Source organism: Netta rufina (assembly GCF_964035555.1).
Source record: "Netta rufina genome assembly, chromosome: 4".
NCBI lineage: Eukaryota > Metazoa > Chordata > Aves > Anseriformes > Anatidae > Netta > Netta rufina.
Window position 1 is genome coordinate 43,474,516 of NC_140127.1, and position 26,152 is coordinate 43,500,667.

Genomic DNA, 26,152 nt, shown 5'->3' on the forward strand with positions numbered 1-26,152 from the left:
CATTGTATCACACTAATTTCCAAGAACTTGCTTTCCTATATCAGAACAGTAAGCACTGAAAAAAAAATAAATAAAAATGAAGCGTTTAAGCAAAAAGGCAGTGCTGGCACAAGATCAGAAAGGTATCAACAGGCCTTGAACAAGCAAGGCTGGGAAGCAAATAATTTAAGGTATAAAAACCATCAGAGACAGCAGGTTTTAGAACCTCCTGTAGGCTCAGCAGGAAAAGCAAGGTCAAAAATCCTAACCAATTTCCTCAAGCTCTGCTTTTTCTCTGTTAAAGTGAGGCAAAAGCAGGTGGGTGGCTTGCAGTGCCAGTCTGGTTTTGAGAATGAAGTACTTCTCCATGGAGAACGCCCACCAGTTTTGGCCATCAGAAAATATTTTCTGACTGTGAACAATCCCACACTGGTCAGCAAAAATAAGTGTGCAGGAAAACAGCAAGAAATTTGCAGATTAAATAAACAGCAGAGACCGCTTTTTCATACCGTGGACAGAATTCTTTAATCCTTTGTGCCAATAATCAGAAAATAATAGATGAGAGATTGGCAAACTTTATGGCCTTAATTCATAATGCACTAATGTCAATTAAATCTACTGTTTCTTCAGTAGGCTTTTGTTTATATCCTAGGTTTTACTATGGCAATCGTAAAATCATCTCCTTCAGTAATGCAGACTGCCTATCATAAGAAGTACCTTGACTTCTTTGATTTTAGAGCAATCAAAGTCCCTGGCTTAGTTCAATGATAGGCTATCACTAAAATTTCAGTTTTATCTCTAAAACTACAGAAGTTGGAGAAGGCAAATGAAAGATAGTGAACGAAAGAAAATCTACTTTTATTTTTTTTTGTAATTTCAGTTATCAGGCAACATTCCCTTCCTATGCCTAGCATCTAAAAAAACATTAGATTACTATATGAAGTTTAACCTAAGGCTATTTTCTTTTCCCTGGATGATGCATCTAAAATTGGCTGCACTATAAAAGCAAAATTATTTTGCTCAGTTAGTCCCCATATGCATTAATTGTCTCAGTAAGACTACTTACCGAGCCAATGCCATCCATTAATGTCAGCAAGGAAGCAACAACTCTCTTTTCAACTTCATTCTGAGCCCCTTCTCTCTTTGGACAGAGTGCATCCAACTCATCTATAAATATAATGGAGGGGCGACTGGGAAAAACAAAACAAAAACAAAAAATTTCAGTAGCTCAGGAGGATTTAAAACATCAAGATAGAGACATGCAAAACAGTTTAAGGGAAACATCCAGGTCCATTGAAAATTACCAAGCGTTCCACTCCCTTAGGCAACTGAAAGTTTCAGCCTTGAACATGGCACTACTCTAAGAGATAAGTACAATAGGTAAGAAATTAGACAGCTAACACCTTAACACTGACCAGCCCACTTTCCTATGCCTCGCTCCCAAAGACTCAACACTAAAAATACTGCTTTCATAAGTAAAAGGTCAGCATTTTGTTTGCCATCTCCACAAATGTGATAGCATTTTGCTAATGCATTGTGAACAACCACCATCTGGAAGTCTGGAGGCTGCCTTGATCAGGTCTAATAATTTTGGGCAGACCGCCACCCTGAGTCAGAGGCACGCTATACCCAGGACCAACACTCGCTCATTTAGAGCCAGCTACCATGTCTCAGCTCAGCACTGCTCCGCTCTCCAAAAATAAAATTAGACAGGAAAATTTGGATCCGGGTGAAACTCTGGCTCATGCTTCCATCTGCTGAAATAAGTGCACAATGCACTAATGATACAGAGCGAGCAATCCGGCACCATCTGCAACAGTCCCTGAACCAGGGCAGTGTCCAAAAGCATTTAACAGGCATGCTAGAATTTCACTGCTTTCCTTTCAGTTAAGTACTAAATAAATACATTTATTTCCTTTTAAAAACCGCTGCAGGAAAAAAATACAATTCAAAGATTCTTGCAAATGTTTTTCTTTTAAAAACACCAACGTTAACATGAACGCTGGAACCAGCACCGCAAATAAGTGAGTGTGAATACAATTAGCGAAAAGAACATACCGCAGAGAAGCTTCGGCAAATATCTGACGTAATCTTGCTTCAGATTCTCCATAAAACCTACAATAATTAAAATATTTTAATAAGAAACTTTTTTTTTTTAATTGGTATTTTCCAGGCAACTTGGAAAATTACTGCTCGTCTGTTCCAAAAAACCACAGCACACCCTTTCAAAGTCTCCAGCACATTTATGAAGCACATACAAATCTACAAGAATCTTCATTTCCACAAAGACAAAAATTAAGGTAAAATTGGGTTCAGGCAAAGATATAACTATTTTCCAGGTAGTGAAAAAATGAAAAAATTAAAAAATAAGGGAAAAGCTTGTATCTTCTGATTCTGTATCTGTATTTTTAAAGAAACAAAAATAGTTTGCTGGAGTCGTCAATCTGTGCATTGCCGCCTTTGAATTTCAAACACGCTTTAACGAGTCACTCCTCTTGTTGCAGAAATAACTTAACACATAACTGTGAATACAGTTTTAGCCCTCTTTTTAATTTAGTCCATGCCTTACCCAAATTTCTAAGCCAAATCCACTGAAACTCTTTGATTGCAAAAACAAACACAACCTCTGCTTGAGAGAACCCTTTTTCCCGTTTGTTTTTGACTCTTGGACAGACAGCCCAGAGCCAGATCTACAAAGAGGATGATGGATCGCCAATGGGTAGATGCCAGCACAGATTTAGGCCTAATATATTTGTAGAATTAATGAAAATAAATTGGGTGAACTTACTTGCTTATTATTTCAGGCCCATTAATAACAGTTACGTGAGCTCCAACCTCATTTGCAATGGCTTTGGCAATCATCGTCTTCCCGGTACCTGGAGGGCCATACAAGAGCACTCCTCTAGGAGGAGGGATTCCTTTGGACAAGCACATGCACACAAACAGAGAAGAAAGTTACTTGTGATAAATGCCTGACTGAACAAGCTGCATTTGCACATTATACTGCCCCATCGTTATCACTGATTAGAACTTGAACTCAGCATTAACTTCCCTAGCCAACATTATTCTTATATTAAGAATCTTGTGATTAAATGGTGTGCCTTCAGGGGGAACAGCCCTCTGCACAAACATTTGTGACACTCAGATGGGACACAAATCTAGGTTTTATACTTTTGAAGTCCAAACGATTTTGTTTAAAATGCAGCCATTTAAACTGTTTTATTTTTTCACTTCTAACATATTTTTCCCCATGCTTTATGCTTTTTTTTTTTCCCCTGAAAAATTACTGGACTAAGCACCAAATCTTCGTGACTGTACTTAATAAAGTTACTTGTGACTCTTTCGGTGTTGTTATTACAAATTTCCAACAGAAAACCCCTTTTTTTCAACAGTCCAGAAGTTTCAGAAATACTGTGAGGCTTGATTTAAGTACATAGCTACACCTTAAGTACTTTGAAAAGATAAAAAATACACATCCACTTATTAAAAGGATGAGTTTGTCTCTTTACAAGCAAACGTTGAGCACCAAAACAGACAGAAACATTCATGCACAGAACATAAAGGGCAGTGGAAGAACCAGGCATTCCTGGATATTGTTACAACTGGACAGAAACTACAGATAACTGCAGAAAAGTAAGATTATAATCCCAGGTCAACAGCTGGAAAAAGCATTTCAAACCAGCAGAGGCAAATTAAAAGGGCACAAAGCCAAAAGCAGAAAGTGAAAAAATAAAAAGCAACATCAGGAGGGGGTTCTTCACAGAGAGGGTGGTTGCACACTGGAACAGGCTCCCCAGGGAAGTGGTCACTGCACCGAGCCTGTCTGAATTTAAGAAGAGATTGGACTGTGCACTTAGGCACATGGTCTGAACTTTTGGGTAGACCTGTGCGGTGTCAAGAGTTGGACTTGATGATCCTTAAGGGTCCCTTCCAACTCAGGATATTCTATGACTCTATGAAAAAGAGGAGACAAACTGTGGACAAAGTATGGACCCTGTGACAGAAGGCAGTGTTGAAGCATGACCAGAGAAAGAAACATCAGCTGGGTGCTGTAACTGAGTGATGCTTGAAGGACATGCTACATGACAGTGGTGACAGGGGTAAGTCACCTGGTGAGGACAGGAAGCCTGAATCTTAAGAACTAATGTACTTGAAAGGACAACAGTATCTGCTAATCGATAGAGGCTAGCAATAAAGTGTCTGTACAGACAGGTTACTTCCTAACAGCCCATTACAGCATGTGCTGCTCCCTCGTGTGGTGTGTCTGGTGCTGGCAAGAAATGGAGCTGCTGAACCAAAGGTCTTGCCTCCAGTGACATCCTCGCTGCCTCATCCACAGGCAGGCAAGGGCTCACGGCACGTGGGTGGCTACCAAAAGCTTAGCTGGCAAGGAAGCATCACCTTCTCCCAGGTTATTAGCAGAAAATCTGATCAAGCCCTTTTAGGACAAAGGGTGAAGAATGCTAATGCTGAAGCAAGGCGTCTGCCAGCACAGAAACACACGGTGGGCTGGAGGTCAAAGTGGAGCTGGACCACATGGGGCTGAAGTCTCCTCACACCGCCCCGCTGACACCCCCGGGCCATGCCCACACCACGCACACTGAAAGAACCACCTGTGCCTTACAGACGTGGTCTCCGTGGCCACGGCCGTCACCTCCTCTTTAACGGGTGCGTGTGGGAAGAGTGGAGGCAGAGAAATAAAAAGCCTCAAAGCCACGATAAGAAAGAAATATTTATAGGCAAGAGCCCTGTCTCACAGCAATGCACACCGAGACAAGTACAGTGAGCAGACGTGCCCGCTTTATGTGCGTATCCGTTTGTAATAAATACACAGTACAGTTTTATCTTTGTCACAAAAGTCCTCTCAGTTCATATATATGTTAGATATAATTTAAAATATGGCAGCAGTAATCACGTTAATTTTTCAACCCTGTAATTCCATACTAAACACAGCGAGCAGTTTGGGTTAACAGACTCGAATACTTCCGTAATATTTTACAGGAACCCCACAACAGACAGGGATAAAGACAGCAGAAGAATTAATCTGTCCTAATTTTTATCAACTTCAAAAATACGTCATCAGTTGACTCTGCCAAAAAAAAAAAAAAAAAAAAAAGTCTTATGAAGTCACAAGAAACATGTGCACCTTTCAAATGCCCAAGAATAAAACTCTTTGCTGTTTGCTATAAATTCTGCTGATGCATACCTGAGTTTTCCTGGAGATACATATTTCTTTCCTACTGAAAACTTATTCACAAAGCTAATAATTACATCTCCATTACATCCATACAGTTTAAACTATTAAACAGTTTGACATTGTTTGGACACACAAGTGTACCGAAATAGCATTACATAAAATCCAGGGCATATTTCTGGAAGAATAACTTGGTTAAAAAAGAAGTCACATTAAAGGAAAAAAAAAAATAGTATCAAATGAAGAAAGCCAACTCTTAGGCATCATACCGTAACTCTTGAACAGTTCAGCTTGCTTCATGGGCAGTTCAACTGTTTCTCTAATAGTTCTGAGCTGGCTGCTTAAACCTCCTATCATATCATAGGTAACGCGGGATTCACAGTCACTGTCATCTGCTGCGCCGGTCCTGGTTTCAACAAACTGGATTCTAGTTCTCGAAGAAATGTAATAAAAACTGTCTGTGCTGCTTGCTGCTCCTGCCTTGCCAGGCAGCAGGAGTCCCTCCCTGCCTTCTGCCCCAGCTGGCTGCGAGCCATGGGGCAGGTCTGCACCGACCCCGGGGCTGCAGGTCGGGGTTCCCTCAGTAGAGCCGTGCCTGACAGCTGCCAGGGCAGAGCTGGGGGGAACTGGTGAGGCTGGGTCCATCCACTTGCTTGGTGTGCTCACAGCTCCAGCCTCAGGGTTATCATCCAGATCCAGCCCGCTGAGCTGTAAGGACAAATCCAGCGTGCTCGCCTCCAGGTCAGATTTCTCCAGGTCTGGGTCCTGCGTTTCGCTGGAGGTGGCCGGGGCGGTCAGCTCTGCACCGTCAGTTCCTTTCACTCTCATCACCACGATGTTACAAAGTTTGCCATAGAAAGAGAAAGCCAGGAGGTTTCCTGGTAAAACTACTTTTCCATCTATGATAAAAAAAAAAAGAAATTTCAATCTATTTTGGCAGCAATAACTTTAAGACACCAGAACGCTTCCTTCTCAGTAAGCCTTATTACTATAAATTAACCTAACAGAAGGTAGTTAGGTAATTTAATGGTAATTTCAGGTAATTTAAATGATCCCTCCATACACAAGCAGACTGCACTGGATAAACATTTGTCATCATACGTAAACTCACTACTAAGCTCATCATTACTTGGAGTTTTTTGAACTCTCATATAAAGTGAGATTAGGGAATTAGTGCTGTAAGAAGTAAAAATTTTATATTTGCCGTGTGCCTCGTAGGTTCACAATATTGCATGGTTAGCCCTAGTCTTGCCCTAAAAAGGGGAAGGTTTTAGCCTTTGTGTTGACATAGACAGATTTGGAAATGGGATCTACTCAATGCAACCTACAGGCACGAAAAAAAAAAGAGACACCAAAAGCAAAAACATACACAAGATCTATTATTTACAGCCAAACTCATGAATTTGGAGTTCATGTTCCAGTTCATGTTTACTGTTTCTTAGTTTGCCAACAGTGTTATTCATTCCTGAACCAGGAGATTACCATTGAGAAGGAAAACTACACCTCTCAGTAACAAAACGGTGAAATAAAACAAAACTTACCTTGTTTTTTTTTTTCCTTACATATATCTAGCACACAACAAAGAGCAATTTTGGTTATTTACTACCAATGTAGAAAAGATTCAGAGTATGGGATTTTGTGCTAATACTTATGCTTTATGTTGTTTTTAATGCATAACATTGTACTCTTGTTCTTCACAAAACAAGTAAATTCTGAAGTGCACCGCAGTATCAGCCAGAAGGCCAACAACAATAGCTGAACAACTAACTGGAAACTGCAATAGCTACATTGAATAAACAAACAGGATTAAGGCAAGTTAGATATTTATAGCATAGTGAAATGATTTGGTCAAAAGACAACAGATCCCTGAGAGAAGTGTGAGCAGACAAAACCTGACCTTACACTACAAATTTAAACAGTCAAACGAAATGCAACAAAACTTATACCTAGGTTTCTCAGCAGACAGACAGACATTTCCTCAGCTTTAATGCAGGCATCTTTGTCCCTGTGATTGGAAGAAAAAGGAAAAAAATAAATTACAAATAATAGTTAATTACAAATAAAATAAAAGTCAGTATCACTGAGGCACCTGGATGATAAAAAAAACACCTACTTTTCATGATACTATTTAGTCTTTGGCTCATAACAAAGTCACACAGCTAAAGAAGAAGTGTATGTATTTAACTTATTTCATTTTTTCCCCATATAAAATGCTGTAATAAACAATATAGTTAGCTATATTTACTAATACAGAATACAGGCTTCTCATCTCACTGCACAGAATGGCCACTGCTACATTTACAGACCATAAAGGTCTCTTTCACCCCCGCAAATACACATACGTATCATCTACAGATTAAACTGGCACCTTGAACATCTGTAATACTGTGCATGTCTTTTAAACACTGCACATCCACTGTTAATACTACACTAGTTTTCTCCACAATGCATTTTCTAGTCTTCTATTTAATGAAGCTTAAGTGACTCAGGAGATTTAAAGCCCTTCCCGAGCCAGCCCTGGCCAGGCATACAGCATTTTCTGAAACACAGACTCATCGCTGGGATTTAACACATGGCTGAGCACTTGTACTCTTAATCCAAAGCAAATGAAAAGTAAAAGCTGCCTCTCATGAACTGCTTTCACTGGTGTTTATGTTGACACATTTTACATCACATACATGACTCAGGAAGAGCACAGATGTCATTAACTCTCCCTGCTCCTCAGATAGGCTGCAACATCACATGTGGTGATTCAATCTCTTTTTCATGACAGTTTGTCCATACAATCTTTATCCTGTTTCATCGTCAGCTTTACCTTTTATTAAAGCCATTAAACCATCTTTATAATTCATTAGCACTTATCCCACTCAGACAACCTGTAAGCCCCTCACACATCAGCCCTTCTGTTTTCACAAGAAAATGAAGGTTTCACAAGGCCCATTCTGCAGATGGGTGTCCCTCAGCCTCCATAAGCTCTTTGATATGTGTCATGAAAAGCATTACACAGAGAGGTGAACAGCATCATCAAAGGCATTTAGAGCAGCTGCAAATAAAATTATGATCAAGAGAGGGAGCTCTAAACCTAGAAATAAACATTAATTTCTCAACTTTAATGATTTGAGGGAAAGCAGGATATTATGCTAATTTACAGGAGAGCTCTCAATAAAAACACAGCCATTCCTGGCAAATAAACACACACACAAAATTACATTGTTAAGGTCTGAGGTAGGGGGTTGATTACTGATTTGGAAAATAGAGCTGAATTATGCATGTAAGCAAATCCCCAGAGATAGTAGTTTTCAGAGAATAAATTACACCTGTGAAGTGTCTAGAAAATTAGGAAACACTGGAATAATGGCATTTCCATTTATTCTTTTAATAATTAATGTTCTTATCTGATAGGAAGTTTGTTGATTTACTATTAACTTAAGACAATTAATTCACTATAATTTACTACAATAGTTTCAGGTAAATTAGCAGACAATTTCCTGTTTCAATGTTTTCTCTCCTTGACTATATCTAGGAGAAAAAAGCCATTTATATGACTTTTAACCTGGAGGTACACTACATATAACAATTCCAGGAGCCCGACTCTTGACACAAAATCCTGCCTGAAAGGAAAGCTCTGTTTTTGAAACAGTTTCCAAAAAATGTACACAGTAACCATAACTATTTCAGAAGTTACATATAATTCCTCTGACTTCATCTGTAGCTTATCACAGAATCATAGAACATCCTGAGCTGGAAGGGACCCTCAGGGACCATTGAATCCAACTCCTGACTCCACAAAGGACCACCCAAAAAACAAACCCTATGCCTGAGAGAGTTGCCCAAAGGCTTCTTGAACTCTGGCAGGCTTGATGCTGTGACCACATCACTGGGAGCCTGTCCCAGTGCCCGACCACCCTCTGGGTGCAGACCCTTTCCCTAATCCCCAGCCTGACCCTCCCCTGTCCCAGCTCCATGCCGTTCCCTCGGGTCCTGTCGCTGTCCCCAGAGAGCAGAGCTCAGCGCCTGCCCCTCCGCTCCCCTCGTGAGGGAGCTGCAGGCCGCCATGAGGCCTCCCCTCAGCCTGCTCTGCTCGGGGCTGAGCAAACCAAGGGACCTCAGCTGCTCCTCACACACCTTCCCCTCCAGGCCCTTCACCATCTTTGTAGACCTCCTTTGGGCACTCTCTGACAGTTTTATGTCCTTCTTATATTGTGCTTATATATGCTGCCAGCTCGTATATTTCGGTAAAAGTCACAGCTTTAAAGAAGGGTTGCCTTACATAGTAATATGGCAACATATATCTAGATTAGTATTATTATTTAACACAGCTATTATTCTAGTTTGTTTTTTTTTTTAAATGACCTGAGTGTTTCCAACCACTAAGTAATAATAATCAAGCTTCCTATAGGACTAAACTAGCCAAAACAAAAAGCTGAAACTGCATGTTTCTTTCATTTTCCAGTGAGAAGGGAGGCACGGAGGGTAAACCATGCTGATTACACGGAGTTAGGATACAATCTGGAGCCATGTTAACCACTAGAAGTATAATTTAAGCTAGGCTTAAATTTTAAATATTACCAATGAAAGCAAGGCTGCCTCACCAACACTTCTGAATCAATCTGCTGGAAAACAGCATCTCCCCTTTAAAATGGGGAAAGACAACACCACATTCAACAACGGAGGTTTGAAAAGGAAGGGAAGTTAATTTATAGAAATCAGAGGTGTCGATAACTTTCAGAAGTAATTACAAAATGTTTTTAGTCAGGAAATAACTGCAACCAAATTCAGCATTGATCCAAATGCTGATCTGTGGAATGTTACGAGAATGACAAAGCAATGAAGTCACTCATCAGAATAATAAACTGCTAATATTTCAGAGCCTCTGTGATTTCAAGACAGTTTTAATTTGCACCTTCTGTTATTGTTGATGAATTTGAAGGAAAAAAAAAAAAAAGAACAAAAAACATTTGTGAGAGTTTCCAATCCTAAAAAAAACATTCCAGTAAACAGAAGCCACACACATACAGTGGAGACGTTTTGAGGGCTCTCCCCAACCTGTCAGCCAGTAAATTGTCTTAACTGTGACAGGACTCGTCATCAAGAACTTTTCAGATAGCAGTTAGCAGCATACTTCCTAATGACAACAGCCACAACACAGGTTCCTTCTGTCCCTTTCTAACGTGGCATCATCCTCATCCTTTACAGGTGACTTACAAGTATAAAGAATCTGCCTTGATCACACAGTTATACACACCTGCCAAAAGCCAGATCTCTACTTCAGGAAGTGCTAGACTAACATCACTGTTAGTTAATTTAACATAAAATGAAGAACTTCTTGAGACTAGTGGTCTTGTTGGCATTACAGTCTCACAATATCTCTACCACTCAGATGAGATTCTGTACAGCAGCTGAGCCACTCTTCAGCCCACAGAGGAGGTATCAGCACACAGTTCTTAAACCGCAGTACAGATGATTGAAGGATTAAGGCATATTTGACTTTGTATGCATACTAACTCCATCAAAGCAAGAGAGAAAAGTGGTGTCTTCTAAGACTTCAGTGTAAAGCAGATACCCCACGGTAGGTACATCAGTGTGCCGTGACAAGTTCCATACCTCAACTTCACATCAACCTCTTCTGCCTGGATGACTGCCCCGGTCACAGGCTGCACAGTGACGGCATCGCCCAGCTTTACTTTCAGGCTCTTTTGCGTGGTTTCGCTCAGTCCAACCTTCCCACCTGGAAAGCCAGCGGTGGGCCAAGCAGTGCAGACCTAGGAAGGGTTTCAAAGCAAACAGCTGTCAATTAAGAGATATTTACCCACAGTTTTCAGTCCTCCAGTTAAAGTTAATGCTTTTTTAACAAAAACATGGGCTGAGGAAGGAGGAGGATTAGGCTGTGGTTCTATGGAGAGATAAGATACTAGCAAGTACTTTCCTAATTATTTTTCTGAAGATAGCTTTCTAAAAGGAAGCGATTGTATTTTGCCTATAAAGGAGACACAAAAATTCCATGTGAGCTTCACAGCCATCCTGCAGATGACACAAAAGCATACATAATACAGGGTAGGAAGTGGCACATACTAATAAAAAAAAGTAAGGTCTGCCTTCATTTTTCACAATAAAGATGTATGTGTTGGTGTAAGCAACATACGCCTTCACACAGACAACTTCTAACCTACTTGCAGGATAAGTAGCATGGGGTTTTTTGCCAGTACTGCAAGGAAACAGGGCCCCACACCATCAGAGAGGTGGAGGAGCCCGTTGGCTGTGTGTGTCCACGCCTGGTGGGCCGAGGTGCGGGCTGACCCGCAGGGCTGTGGGGCTGGCTGCGTGCAAGGACCGCGGCCGCGCAGCTCGGGGCTCACTCACCTCCTGCCTCCCCTCGGCGGCGCTGAGCAGGACGGGGCGGCCGATGCATGCCCCTGCCGACTTCATGCTGCTCAGCGACAGCTGCGCCAGGCCCGCCCGCAGCATCCTCGGCACCTTGTCGTCCCCTGCAAGCCCCCGGAGAAGTCACCGCTCCGCACCGCTCCACTCCGCACCCCCCCGCACCCCCTGCAGCCACACCACCACGCCACGGCTCGGCGCCTTCCCCCCGCTTTTCCTTTTTTTTTTTTTATTTTCTCCATTTTTAAGCACCAACCAGCCTGCCCACGCCCGCCCCGGCGTGGCTGCCCGCATGGCGGCTCCTCGGGGCGCCAGCCCCCGGCTCCCCCCCTACCTGCCTCCACCGCCCCGGCCACGCCGAGCACCAGCGGCCCTGCCCGCGGGGCTCCGCCACCTCCATCCCCATCACCGCCACCCGGGGCCGGCCGCCCCTTGCTCCTGCGGCGGGAGGCAGCGGCCATGCCGGCCCGGAGCCCAGCCCTTCCGGAGCCAGAGGCCGGCACCGCCCCGGGGGCGGCCGCTTCCCGCTGCGCCATGGCGGGGCCGGGCGCGGGGCTGCTGCGGGCGCTGCGCGGGGCTCGGGGCCGGGGGGCGGCGGCGGGCGGCTGGGCAGGGCTGCGGGGACGGCCCGATAAGTACGGGGGGGTGAGCGTGGAGCTGCCACAGCTGCCCCGGTCCCAGCCCCAGCCCTGGTCCCGCCGCCGGGAGCGGGCAGCCTTCGGGCGCTGGCTGCGGGGCAAGTGGAGGGGACCCGGGGAGAGCGGAGCCCTCGGGGGGACGGGGGGTTCAGGGCATGGCCATGGGGCTGTTTGGCTGGTGTGAGGGCAGCGAGGCGGCTTGCTGTGTGTGAACACCACATAAAGGGCCGAGTTGGCCACGCTCCCTTGCCTGCTGTTGGTGCTCACACCTCTGTCGCACCCGTTGGGTCTGAGTGCAGCCAGCCACACGGGAGCCCATTTTGTGAGCGACAGAGCCCGAGAGCAGAAAGCACGCGGCTGGGCTGCCCGCTCCCCAGAAACCTCATGCCTGATGGCGGCCCCGCGTCTCTTTCAGCCTCGGTCGCCCAGTGGCAGGAGGAAGGCCGGGTCGCCGTCTGGCTGCACGTCCCCATCCTCCAGAGCGGGCTGGCGGCAGTGGCCGCGTCGCAAGGCTTCGCCTTCCACCACGCCGAGTCGGGCTCGGCCACCCTGACGCGGTGGCTGGGCGAGGGGCCCAGCAGGCTGCCCGGGTACGCCACCCACCAGCTGGGAGTCGCAGGTGAGTCCCACAGGGCGCCCTGCCAGCACCAGGTTGTGGCAGGCAGGCACTGACCATAACTGGGTGGTTAATACATGCATCTGCCAAAGGCCTGTGAAGAGGGCAAACTTGAACCAAAAGGAATTGCCCAGGAGGTAGCCCAAGTGTTAGCAAAACTTGCAACAGTCCAAAAGAGGCTCTGAAATAACCCTTATCTATGTAACAAGTGGGTTTCACAAACATGTGGACACCATACTCTTACCCATCGAGACCTCCCACAACCAGAGTTGGAAAGGAGCAGCTCTAAAAATGAAGGGAACTCCCAAGGAACAAGATAAGACAGTTTCCCATTTTTTATACAGCACAATACAGGGAACGAATACTGAGCCAAAACTACAGTCAGCTTGAACTCAGCCTCACCAGATTTGCATGTTTTTGCTGTCTCTCTCAGCAGTCTTGCACAGATATGCAGCTACCAGTCGCATCACTCCTGTAATCTGGAGGCTGGTTTGGGCCCTGCCATCCTGGCACAGGCTGTGTAGCGTTCAGTGGGTGCAGCAGAGGCACAGCAAATCTTGCCCTCTACAAGCTTGGCTTGTTTGGCCTTGGCTACACAGACCATGTGGGACGCTAGTTCTTCCCTGAGTGGTTTTAAGCCCCGTTAAGCAGCCCTTTGAAAAATCTAGCTCAAAGGGACTCTAAGAGCTGGGTTATTCTTTGCAGCAGCGGGTCAGGGAAAAGAAAGCTGTCAGAAAATGCCTTCAATCACACAACTATTGTGCAGTACAAAACCGGCAGAGGGCAGCGTGGATGCTGACAGCGGGCTTGGCTTGTTTCAATGGACATGTTAGAGCATGTTTTCCTGAGGTATGAAAATCTCACCATTAAAATATGTGGCAGTAAACTCGAGTAAGATAATGCAGTTCCCTAGAAAAAAAATCACCCTATTAGTCTTTATATTTCTTGTATATTTGAGGAAGTATGAATAACTGAAAGGGGATTTTCCTGAAGTAGGTTGTGTACAGCAGAAAGTGCTGAAAGAAAATCCTAGCACAAGTGTTGTGGCCCAAGTGATGGTTATCAGGAAGGGCGTACTGTAAGAAAAATCATAACTGAAAGCTCTTTCCAAAAAAAATGCACTTTCAAAACACCATTTGCTGTTGTACTTTTGAGATAAACACTTTGATTACAGCCTGTGCAAACAGGAGAAAACTCTTTGAGAAAAGAGTTTAATAAATGGAGGTATATGGAGTTCATATCTTTTGCACAGATTTAAGTATTACACAACAGATAGCTTATATACTGTGCTACTGATTTTCGAATCTGTACATTTTTATTCCTTTTTTTTTTTTTTCTTTTTTTTTTTTTTTTAACCAAGAGGTGAAGATTTCAGGAAGGCATTTGGTCATGTAAACAGATTTCTGTGCATGAAACAATGACCACAAGACTTGTTATTTTCGTGTTTCGTGCACCATCAGTGGGTATGGAACAAGTAGCAGGAATACACCAGGTAGCATGGATACCATCTGGCACATATTTATTCTATTATCTTCCTACTTCAGGAGACAGAGCCTGGGTAGCAGAAGTGTTTCATTCTATTTGTAACTCATTTTATTGAAATATTGAATTATTTAAATATGTTCACACTTTACATTGTGTGTATGTGCCAGACCCTCGATGTTTTTATTTCTTGTGCAGAAATCTCCATGTTTAAGAAAGTTTCTGCGATCAAGAGGAAAAAGCTTACCAATGAGTCTTCACCTCTTAGCTGTGGCCAGTCAGTTGAGTACAGTACTCAGTCCCTTGAGCATGCTGCAAATAGAAAGGGAGGTTTCCTCCTTGAGGGAGGTTTGCAGCGAGGTCTGCAGGAAGCCAGACAACAGGTAGCCAGCCCGTGCTGCCAAGTAGACCAGCAGCTGTTTTTGTACTGTCTGGAGTTTCCCCGCATGGTGAGCACTGTGCATCCAGGGCTGCTGCCTTTCCGTCGTCACCCAGCCAAGGGATGACAAAGGTGTGAATAAGCAAGGTCAGGTCTTATTTTGCCAGACGAGATCAGAGTCGCCAAGAAGAGAGAGTAGCAAATGTTACTCATAGGGCTTGGCCATTATTGTTTAGAAATAGTGGAATATGTGATCTGTCTTCCAGATGAGTTACTGCAGCTGTTCGTAGGTGGCAGGGTTCTCCAAATGTGTGAAGGTACAGAAAAGCTCCCGATGGGTGAAATGATTAAGATGTTCTCGAAAAGCACTTCCCAATTTCGTGACACATTTGTAAATATGCTCCTTAACAGTGGCACGTTGAGGAAGAAGAGTGAAATGAGAGGAAGAAAAGTTAAAAGTAATTCCTTTCCCCCTCCTGTGCAGTGAAAGGAAGTCCTTGGCGCTGAGGTGAGAGAAGGGTCATGACCATCAGTGAGCCTTGGCCAGCCCTGTTACTTAAGGAAAAGGGTAAAACAAAAGCTGCACAAATGTCAGACTGGGGGAAGATGGCCTTAGGGGGGTTACAGCTATCCAAGGAACCACAAGTGATTAAAAAGAAGGCCTGAAGCTGTTTTCCAGAGCAATGCCTATTCCTGCCTGGCGATGTTTATACTGCAAGCTGCCATGTGCCATGCCTGCCAAGTGCTCTTCAGTTAGGAACATCTTTTCACACCGATCATAAATAAAAAGCTAGAGTGAAGATGTTTTTCCCCACCATTACTGTCTGGAGTCATCTAAGGGGTATTTTTTTTTAAATATGAATCTTACCTATTTCCAAAGAGCAGTCAAAACAAAGCTGTGTTGTAATAGTGAGTGCTGGGCTAGGCTACAGGCGCAAACCTTTCCAGAAGGCCAGCCCGGAGAGGGATGATTTAAAGCTCTAGGTACCACGTTTGTAGCAAGAATGAAAGCTTTTAAAGTCACGGGTCAGATTCCACAGCCAAAGTGTGATATCACTGATGGGAAACACGTGTGGCCCAGCAAGCTTCAGCTGGGGACTCCTGAGCTAGACTTGGGCAGATGAGAGCAGAGAGCAAATCCCATTAGTGGCTTTTCTTCTCGCTTTGAATTTAAGCAGCATCTAGCAGCGTTCTTGGAGATCTCAGGGAACTTCACAGCCAAAAGTTATATTCATGGACATCAATTTCTAGGGAACAAGGGGGAGAGAGAAGGTGCTTTCTGTTTGACTCAAACGGCGGCTTTGTGATTTCAGCAGCCCTCCCTGCTCTCAGCAAACCATCAGGCTGAAAAATGGCTTTTCTAGAAAATGATCCCTGTAATCACAACATGCATCAAAGCTGCCCCTGCTTTCCTTTCTCCCCTCTTGTAATCAGTACAGTACTTAACCCTGGGCATTGCTAAATATTTACAGGAGGAATTAAATCAAAAAGTAACAAATGGGGAGGCAGATAAGTGACTACCCTCTTAAAGCACGTCCTCTGGCGTATCTTGAAGGAAGACTGGTATTTCATCTTTTAAATATTCCTCCTACACAGAAGCCTGCCATTTGTTATTGAAAAACCAGGATTTTTTGAGCTGGACACTCATTTCTTAATAATTCCCTTCTGTGGAAATATTTCTCCCTAGCACTTTAAATGTGTACATCATCAGACCTATCCATACGCTCTTCCTTTTGCTGTGAAATGATGGAAGCATTTTTTTATCGTTACCTACTAATTTGAAACGCATGCCTGGCTGTCGTGGACAGCTGCCACCCTGCTCATTCTGCTCGCCACAGCGCACGACTGTAAAATCTGACAAAATGCCTGTTTTAAAGGGAAGGCATTTTTCAAGTATGACTAATGAGAGTGACATGATGATTAGACATATGAGCACTTGGGTTTTAAAAAGGCGGAAAATCATATTCGGTAGGAGAAATTCTTGGGCCGAGCATGAGGTCAAAGTGAAAAGCTGCATTTCTCAGTCATACACGCTGGTATGTAGAGTTTTTTAAGTCAAGTGAAAGCGTTTTTCTGCTTGGGAGCAATGGTTTTTAATTAACAGGCTTACTCACTGTGCACTTTCTGTCATCAGCTGTCGGATGGGCAGTGCACGATGAATTCATAGGTAGTCTACTATCTGAACCTTCTCATTATCAACACAGCCCACTGAGTCAAGTAATAACATTTGTTATTCACCAGAAAACACCCAAGTCTTCATGGCAGTAGGCAGGGGTTTTGTGATGAATTCCACGGGAGAAACGTTCTTGCCTATCATGTCTATTTGGCCAAAGCCACTGGAAAATGTTCTGGTTTTGCAAGATTATAGGCACAGCTCTGCTGAAGAAAGCAGCTTTGCGAGATTATTTGGAGATGTCTTGATTCTCGCATTCTTTAGTCCTGATAATATTAACATATGCAGTAGGATGGAACTTAAATGCAAGGAGTATTTATCTTGCTACTGCTTACTTTGAATTTTTATACAGGATATTTAGTCTTTTTTTTTTTTTTTTTTTGTATTTTATTGTGTATCAGTCAGTTTTCCACTGACCAGCTGCCTTCCACGGATCATCCAGGCAAATCTTGCTAACTTTAATCTGAGTATTGTTAGGGGTTTGTCAAGCTGTATCAAAACACGTTAAATTACAGATTTTAGGATTGAACACAATTGTCTAGCACTTCAACCTTATTCAGTGTTTTCTCTTTTTAATAGGTGCTGTTTTAGATGAAAACACTGGAAAGGTGTTGGTTGTACAAGACAGAAATAAGGTAAGTTTGCTATAGGATTATAAAACAGAGAAGTTCGTTTAGAAAAGCCTGCTCTGCAATATAAAATGAAGGTCTTTTTATTTTCATTCCAGTCCAAATTTGTGATAGTTAAAAGTTACTTCTTTGAAGCAGTCTTTTGTAACACATGCATCAACAGATAGCTGAATTTGCATTTCAAATTCAAAAAAACCCACACAAATAAATAATAGACTTCAGAAATCGTTTTAGAAGAGATGTTTCAATGATCTTAGTTTTTTAAAAGCAAACATACTACAAAAATTACTTCAGCGTATGGTTTCTTGATCAGAACAGATCTCTTCCTCCATGTGCATATTTTTAAATATTTCTCAAAAATGACTTCAGTTTTTCAAGTGGATTTCAGACAGCTAACTGGGCCATGCAGGTGCAGCTTCAACACAAGTTTTCATTTGGAAGCAGAGCCCAGAATAAAACAGTTCCCTTATATGAAGTTCCTCCCTTCCACTCCACTCCAGAATCACAGCAAATTTAAAGGGAGGAGAAGAGACCATTCAGAGGAAAAAGAAAGTGTTCGGGGACAAAGTTGTGATTCAAAATGCTGTCATTCTGGTTAACAAGGAAATTGCATGTTGTGGATTACTGTTGCAAGGGACACAAAAACCTTTTTTCTGGAAAAGTTGGTTTTGAGCAGTAATTCCTTAAGAGCAGAAGAACATTGTGCGACAGGCATTAACACGTTTCTCACATTGTCCTAGAGGAAATGAAACTGTTCAGTGTTCTAAAGCACATCTATACAAAATAACACCTAGTTCCTCAAAACAATTTCATTGATGAAGATGATGAGAGTTTGGTTTGCAGTTCCCCAGAATACTGTGAGGATGCATCAAATCACTGCCTTTGTATGTGTCCAAGCTCATTCTGCCAAGACAGACTGCTCAGCTCTGCTCCCCTTCTTCCACACCACATACATTAGAACAGAGCCCAAGAAACACAGTGCATTTCTTGGCTTCATCACCCAATATCCTTTCTGCTTCAAGTTTTCTTGTTTCTGCTGTAACTGACCCAAGTCCCTGATCCTGCGTTTGGATCCATGCAGACCTTTGGAAAACCCCTGTGGCTTGAAGCACATTTGGTGAGATTCTGGTTTTCTTTGGTTTCTAAAATTCCAGGCATATCTGTGGCTGGAATACCACGGTTGGCCGTGACCTTGAAACCACCTTTGTAAAGCAGGTGTAAAGCTCATTCATTTTACACAAACTGAAGTGCTTGACCTCGCTCCAGAGGATGCCAAACCAGCGAGCATTAGCGTGGTGGCGGTGGGTTCTGTGATGTGGCTTGAGGTGAGCGAGCATCCATCACGGCTGACACCTTCCAGCCTCTATCAAGGTAGCACAGCAAATGCACAAAGCTCACTAGCTCCGTCAGCTAGTTGTCCATGCTACTCTGTTTAAAATACACTTGGTTTGCACTGTCCTTTAAGTAAATGAAGGAATGTTCACAAACGAATTAAGTGTCTCTAGTACAATGAGGTTAAATGCTATTACAACGTGGAAACAACACTGATAAGTGCTAATTGAAGTATACTGGGTTGAATTGTTTTCATTTCATATGGTTGTATCTAAACCAGAATCTCACTGGGTGGTTTTTCAGCCTTTCCTGAAATAACTACTGAGATATTTTTCTTAGAAACCAAATTAACCAACACTTCAGTTCCTTGGTAACTACAACACAGTTGATGAACTTCGAGGAAAAGGCATGTCCAGTCGCTCAATTTGTAACGCAAGAGTTCACAGGAAGAGAAGCACTTGTTCCCTATAAATTACCACTTTCACATTTTTACTTGCTGTAAAGTAAAATTTCAATTACTTGTATATAGCAGGACCTTCAATAATTAGCAATTAAAGCATAAACGCAGCTTGCAAGATACAAGATCCAAAAATGGTTGTAGTTCTGGAGAGTCTCTCTGAACAGAACAGCACACAATGGCCTTCAGAAATACTGCATTTGTTTTTTGCTATAATTTGTGTGGATAAAAGCAAAAAACTGCATTCAGTAAATGCCTTAACTAAAGAGGTCTCAAAGAATCAAAATGGACATTGCACGTTCTGCAGATTTAGAAGGAAATAGCAGCTTCCTGAGCCCATGAGGTAACACAGACATTTGGGTTTAACTTCCTAACACAGAGTTTTTGTTAAAGCTCACCCACAGCCATTTAAGAGCCAGTATCTCCATCCAGTTTTACAGCAAGACATCCGATGTCCTATTCAGGTTCTAGGTCCAAGTCCACACTCACCAGAAATCACTTCCTTCGCCTCTGGCCCCAAAACGTAGCAGGGCCAAGCGTGGCATCACTCCTCCCTCCAGTTTGGTCTGAAGGCGGGGATGGGCATGTTCCAGGTGAACCATCTCAGCCTATTTCAGCTTTCCTTCCTAGAGCACAGCTGGTACTCAGCACAGCGGGTGACCAAGTTGAAAGGAGAAAAGTGGTTGTTTCTGACTGCCCTCCTTACAGCTCTTTTTTATTGACTGGACAGAATTAGGTATAAAAACCGAGGTGTACGAATACCCGTACATTTCTTGTGCAGTGAGCAAACATCTCAGTGTGGGCCAGTCCCATCCTCCCTATCCCCCCACGACCAATTTCCCTGAAATGGTGACTCTCTTAACAGAAATTATATTCTGAAAGCTTCAGAAGTTTTAAGTTTATACACAGCTTTATAATGTGAGCTAGTTGAACTTCGAGAGTTAGTTGGGTTTTATCTTGAAAGGCCAATTCCACTGCATACACAGCAAGATTTCCAGGAACTGAAAGCACGTCTGAAAGCCAGCAAATATATGTATTTTCCATCTGCCCTATTTTTAACAAATTACTCTAAACTCCTATCCAAGCTCTTTAAGAGTGCCCAGGAAAAAAAATTTCCAATGTAATCAGTGGGGTTTCAAAGCACTGGAAGGCTTGCAGCTTCCCCCTCTTTGCTGCTTGTTCAAGCTACTTTTTTATAGCGTACTTTTTTTCTGCATTAGTTTCTAGTTGAAGTTTAACTTCTTCCTACAAACACGTTTAATATTGAAAGGAATAAAAAATAGTACATAGATGTCAAGGTAAAATCTACAAATCTGTGAGGTTTTGCAGGAGGTGTAGGAACTGGGACTTCTTGTCCAGTATTAATTACAGCATCAAGTCGTATTCTGTTTTAATTACTGAACTTTATTGCAATTCCATAAATGCTTCTATACACAAATCACATACAAGGCTTCAGGTTTTGTTCCATAAAAACAAATGACAAGTTATACAAAATGGTTATTACAGACACACAAAGTCATCTTAAAGCCAGTGCAGTATAGAACAGTACTACAATCATAATACCTGCTTGTAGGATTAAATATATACACTTTTTTTAAAAGCTAAAACCATGGAAGTGGGATATATCAGTGATTAAATACAAGATTATATAGTCTATAGCAGCTTTTTTAAATATTCAACTACTCTATCTAGTTATCTAGCAGCAACGTTGTCTAATGATTGTTAGACAGTTTGTTTTCAATCAGTAGATGTTTTGTTCCAATATTTCATACAGACCGTCGGTGTCTCTGATCATCACATTAGCAAGAACAAAGTAGTTCCTACCTAAAGCCTTACTGATGGTTGTAAGGGTAACCATAATACTGCAACTTCACCAAGAAACTTGAGTGTTAATCATCTCCTTCATATTAGAGAAGAACAAAATAGGCTGCATACTACAATAACGTTTTTTCCTCCAATACAGACTGTAAATGCATGGAAATTTCCAGGAGGTCTGTCTAATCCAGGTGAAGACATCGGTAAGTCCTAGGATAACAGGTCAGACATCAACAGAGTCACAAAGACATTAACAGCACTGAAATACAGCGACCCACATCGCTCCTATGAGGCCTCCCTTTGAAATAATGGCTGATAGGTGCAGTGATGGGATCCTATGACCTTAAAGTTATGGCGTAACATCACCTTCAGGGTAGAGCAGCTTTGTAACATTTACACTTTTCCATTAGTTCTCTTAAAGGAGGGCTTGAAGCCAACTTTTGTTTTGTAGGCTTGTTGAGTATGCTGTAGTAAGAGCCAGAAGCACAGAGGATTAAGATAATCTGTATATAACCAAAAAATAAAACCGAAATAGCAAGCTCTCAGCTCACACTGCAATCCAGGGCAGTGAGCTCATTGATATACTGAGCAAAAATTTCCAACGTTCAATTTTTATGTGCAAAACAGCAATAAATACACTTGTTTAGTTCCACCCTCATCCATTTGTTTGTTTAGACCAAGAGCTCTTTGGCCCAGGACCAGCATCAGTACAGGTGCTGTACTGATGTACTAAACCCTGGCTGCATGTACAGACTGGGCGATGAGACGCTGGAGAGCAGCCTGGAAGAGAGGGATCTGGGGGTCGTGGTAGACAGCAAGTTGAATATGAGCCAGCAGTGTGCCCTGGCAGCCAGGAGGGCCAACCGTGTCCTGGGGTGCATCAAGCACGGCATCGCTAGTAGGTCAAGGGAGGTGATCGTCCCGCTCTACTCTGCGCTGGTGCGGCCTCACCTCGAGTACTGTGTGCAGTTCTGGGCACCACAGTATAAAAAGGACATGAAACTGTTGGAGAGTGTCCAGAGGAGGGCTACGAAGATGGTGAAAGGCCTGGAGGGGAAGACGTACGAGGAACGGCTGAGGTCACTGGGCCTGTTCAGCCTGGAGAAGAGGAGGCTGAGGGGAGACCTCATCACAGTCTACAACTTCCTCGTAAGGGGGTGTCGAGAGGCAGGAGACCTTTTCTCCATTAACACTAGTGACAGGACCCGCGGGAACGGGGTTAAGCTGAGGCAGGGGAAATTTAGGCTGGACGTCAGGAGGGGGTTCTTCACAGAGAGGGTGGTTGCACACTGGAACAGGCTCCCCAGGGAAGTGGTCACTGCACCGAGCCTGTCTGAATTTAAGAAGAGATTGGACTGTGCACTTAGTCACATGGTCTGAACTTTTGGGTAGACCTGTGCGGTGTCAAGAGTTGGACTTGATGATCCTTAAGGGTCCCTTCCAACTCAGGATATTCTATGATTCTATGATTCTAGGTCTGGACTCCTGGGGGCACCTCCTTCCAGCCGGAGGCAGAAGGCACTTCTCTATTAAAAACGGGGCTGATTTGAGGAAAGCTGTTATTTCTACCTAGCATAGCACAGGTGATGCTGAATACAGCAGCTGCAGTTAGGTTCAAAAGGCGTATGAAAAAATAAAATTGTGCTTTCTCCTTGGATCGCACCCCTTCAAATTAAGATCAGCAGACAGGTTAACTCTGCAGTTACTAGGTTGGTCTTGTCAAAAGTTACATTTGCTCACATTAATTTAGCCCCACATCAGTATTCAGATGTGAAAATATTCTTCCAATAAATAAACCATGGCTCAAAAACATTGCCCAGAGCAATGCAGCAGCTCTTCAAACTGGGTATTGAGACCCTATCTCCTCAATCTGGTCCATACCTTAGAAATCTCTCCATGCTGTCTTAGCAGTAAACCTCTAACTGGAATACAATTGTTCATTACTTCAACACATGCAAAGTTGATACTAGGTTTATGATAGGGTTGAGTTGTAGTTTTTGTAACTTCTGAGTCACATTTCAACTACATCTTTTTGTAAAGCACAGTGGCAGAAATCAAAATTCTTTGCCCAACAAAGCACACACATGCAAAGTAGTGGAATGGCTTTGTGTTTCAAAGAATCCCAAACACCGCACTTGTTGCCTACCTGTGTCACCTTGAGAGACAGAGAAAGGATCTAGGCTAGGAGATAGCAGAGGAGTTGTACTGCAGGAAGAGAATAACTAGCATGGGCAACAGCTTCACCAGGGGAGCACTGTCACTGCGTGTTCCAGTGCCCATCCCTCAAGAAACAGGTGAGATTATGAGTGGAGCCTGGATGTAGGTAGTAAAAAAGACCTAGGAGCAACAAAGCTCTTACAGCTCCCCTCCTGCCACTGTTTAACAGTATCATAATAAATGGTATCATTCTCTGCATCACATTTAACAATTACAAAAAGAGATAAGTTAGTGAAGCATAAAATACAACAGCATAATTGTCCTTTTTTCCATCACTTACATCAAATCTTATAAACTTGCACTCACTCAAGGGCCTAAATTTCAAAGTACAGTTACAATGCTTGAAAAACCCTGTGGTTATATAAAGCAACAAAATACATGGCTGCCTACTCTAATGAGCACAAACTGGTTTGCACAAGTCATCTGAATCGCTTCATAATGCAGATGAAGCAAAGAGCACAGACTTTTGCATTTGCCTATTTCTGAAATTCCAGCCCTAATGTTTCTTCTAGTTTAACTGTCATTAAGTATTTAAATATATACATTTAAATAAAAAGGAAACAGCAAAAGGCACTTTGTCTAAAAGAAAAGCTCAAAGCTTAAATGAAATCCCTACCTTCTTTGACCCTTTATGCTTAAAACAGCCCTTTGCCTAATAATAAAACCACCTGCCACAGGGGGATTGCTTTGCAACCGCTCTTTTAAACCAAAGGACTGAGGGGGCTGCTCTGGGCAACATAAAACGCAGTCCCCAAGTCCATCCGTATCTTCCCCCTTATGCCTTTTAGTTAATACTGTAGAAGTCACATAAATGCAGACACCATGTGTTACTGGGTCTCCAATCCTACAAAGACCCCTGTGTATTTGATGTTAACTTCATACAGATTGTTCCATTGCAACACAGAGTTGAGCTAGTGCAGAAGTACGTGCAGGGTCAGTTGTTTGGCCTGTGTCAGAGGAATCATTTTGTTTCTACGTGTACTTCCAGCCACTGGATGTGAATAAGTCATTTTCAAAAACTGCTGTATATGCAGTTATCACTCAAACACGACAAAACTGTGAGTTTACTTAGATGAAAAAAATCATCTAGTTAATTTTACCTGCTAGTAGCTACACCAGGCAAGTAGGATTTGACAACTACAGTGAAACTGCAGAATTTTGGGGAAATAACTGGAGTATCAAAAATCTTATTTTTGGGCTCTTCAACTTAAGTTACTATTCAAGAGTAAAACTTCTCCTTTGAAAAGTGCTGGATAGCTGGGTAATTTTTGGCTTTAATTGCAGTGCACAGACCCTTAAAAGCTCTGAAGTTATAGCCTAGTCTTGTAATGAGAAATGTTAACGTTTTCATCACTTTGGTTGGTGTACATGAGCTGTACACACACGCACCATATTTTCTGCAGACGCATGGTACATGTTGTACAGGCATTATGGCATATTTGAAGTGTCACTAGACCGAGATACGTTTTGAAAAGGACTTGGTGCCAACCTTCTTCAAACAGTATTTTTCCCCATTTTGTTCCACCCTGTGGCAATGTGGAATGGCACTATGTGAGCTGATGGAGTGATCTGACACACGGGTGGGTGCTCAGCTGCAAAGGGTCTGAGCCTGCAAGCGGACAGAAGTGAGGAGAGGGATGGGGGCCAGGCTGAGAGGACTAACAAGGTGCTGCAGTGCTGCCCTGGGGTAAGAGATCAGCAGAGCCAGTGATCATCGGTTTCAAAACCATACCCTGTACAATATTATGGAAAGTTTTCTTTCATCATTTTGTAGGATATACACAAGAAAGGCACGTAGCAATTAGTTTTGTTCAGGGACACAAAATTAGCTTATCCTTGTGTTGAAGCAAACAGGCTTTACGTTTGAAAAGCTTATGAAGCAAAACGGAGGCTGCTTTGAGTTAGAAGCATTCTGTGATCAAAAGGTTTAAAGAGCGCTAAGCTATTAGTGTGTGCATTGTAAGAATTGCTCTCTTCACCTAGGAGACACAGCAGTTCGAGAGGTTTTCGAAGAGACTGGCATCAAGTCAGAGTTCAAGTCCATCTTAAGCATAAGACAGCAACACCAGCACCCCGGAGCCTTTGGGAAGTCGGACATGTACATCATCTGCCGCCTGGAGCCCTCCTCCTTCAACATCAACTTCTGCCAGCAGGAGTGCCTGAGGTGCGAGTGGATGGACCTCGACGAGCTTGCCAGGACAAAGCACGCCACTCCCATCACCAGCAACGTGGCTAAGCTGTTACTTTACGGATACCGGGAGGGATTCGATAAGATTGACATAACCATGAGAGAGTTTCCAGCTGTTTACACAGGCCGGTTCTACAAACTATACCACAGGGAGCTGCCCGAGTCCTACAGAAACATGACATGATAGCAACAGATTTCACATTTCGTTATATTAATAATTTAGAATGTTTATTTTAAGAGTTATTTAGACCATATTAAGATTATTCATGGACCATTTGATTTTAGGATGAAAATCGGTATTTATTCTCTAATAAGCTATAAAGACATAAGTTATTTTAAAAGGTAAATATTTCTGCACACGTGCATCAGATTAGTTTCCCTTTACTCTGTAAAGTGAATGTAAGGTAAATAAAATAGCTCTATATAGATCTCTAGCAGAAAACAGAAGTGTTATTGATCCTGAAAATACATTTTCCAAGTAACTTTATCTCCACACACACTGGCACAATAGGTTTAAAGAGCAGTATAAAGACAGTACGAAACATTCATGTTTTAACCTTTCTGCAAAAGCAGCTAGTATCAGCAAATAATTGCTTCTATTTTTGCTAGCTTGGAGAGGAGCGGGAAACTCTACCTCAAAACGTAGTGTGGCGTATGTTCAGAATCTGCCATGGA

At 42.9% G+C, this 26,152-nt stretch overlaps 2 protein-coding genes across 2 annotated transcripts in view; one reads left to right on the top strand and one right to left on the bottom strand.

Moving 5' to 3' along the window:
- The window catches only part of AFG2A (AFG2 AAA ATPase homolog A), a 190,393-nt gene extending 178,375 nt beyond the window's left edge, over positions 1-12,018 (bottom strand). The window contains exons 1-8 of the mRNA XM_084286096.1: positions 11,886-12,018; positions 11,534-11,658; positions 10,778-10,935; positions 7,120-7,178; positions 5,443-6,072; positions 2,768-2,897; positions 2,038-2,094; positions 1,046-1,169 (exon numbers count right to left, since the gene is read on the bottom strand). Of these exons, the coding sequence (XP_084142222.1) occupies positions 1,046-1,169; positions 2,038-2,094; positions 2,768-2,897; positions 5,443-6,072; positions 7,120-7,178; positions 10,778-10,935; positions 11,534-11,658; positions 11,886-12,012 (1,410 nt within the window). The 5' untranslated portion in view covers positions 12,013-12,018. The remainder of the gene's footprint in view (positions 1-1,045; positions 1,170-2,037; positions 2,095-2,767; positions 2,898-5,442; positions 6,073-7,119; positions 7,179-10,777; positions 10,936-11,533; positions 11,659-11,885) is intronic.
- On the top strand, positions 12,011-26,150 carry NUDT6 (nudix hydrolase 6; the record flags this gene model as incomplete). Its single annotated transcript, XM_084286507.1, has 5 exons — positions 12,011-12,287; positions 12,605-12,808; positions 17,419-17,474; positions 21,221-21,275; positions 25,273-26,150. The coding sequence occupies 5 exons, from the start codon at positions 12,011-12,013 to the stop codon at positions 25,659-25,661; spliced, it is 981 nt and encodes a 326-aa protein (XP_084142633.1). The 3' UTR covers positions 25,662-26,150.
- Positions 26,151-26,152: the final 2 nt, after the last annotated feature.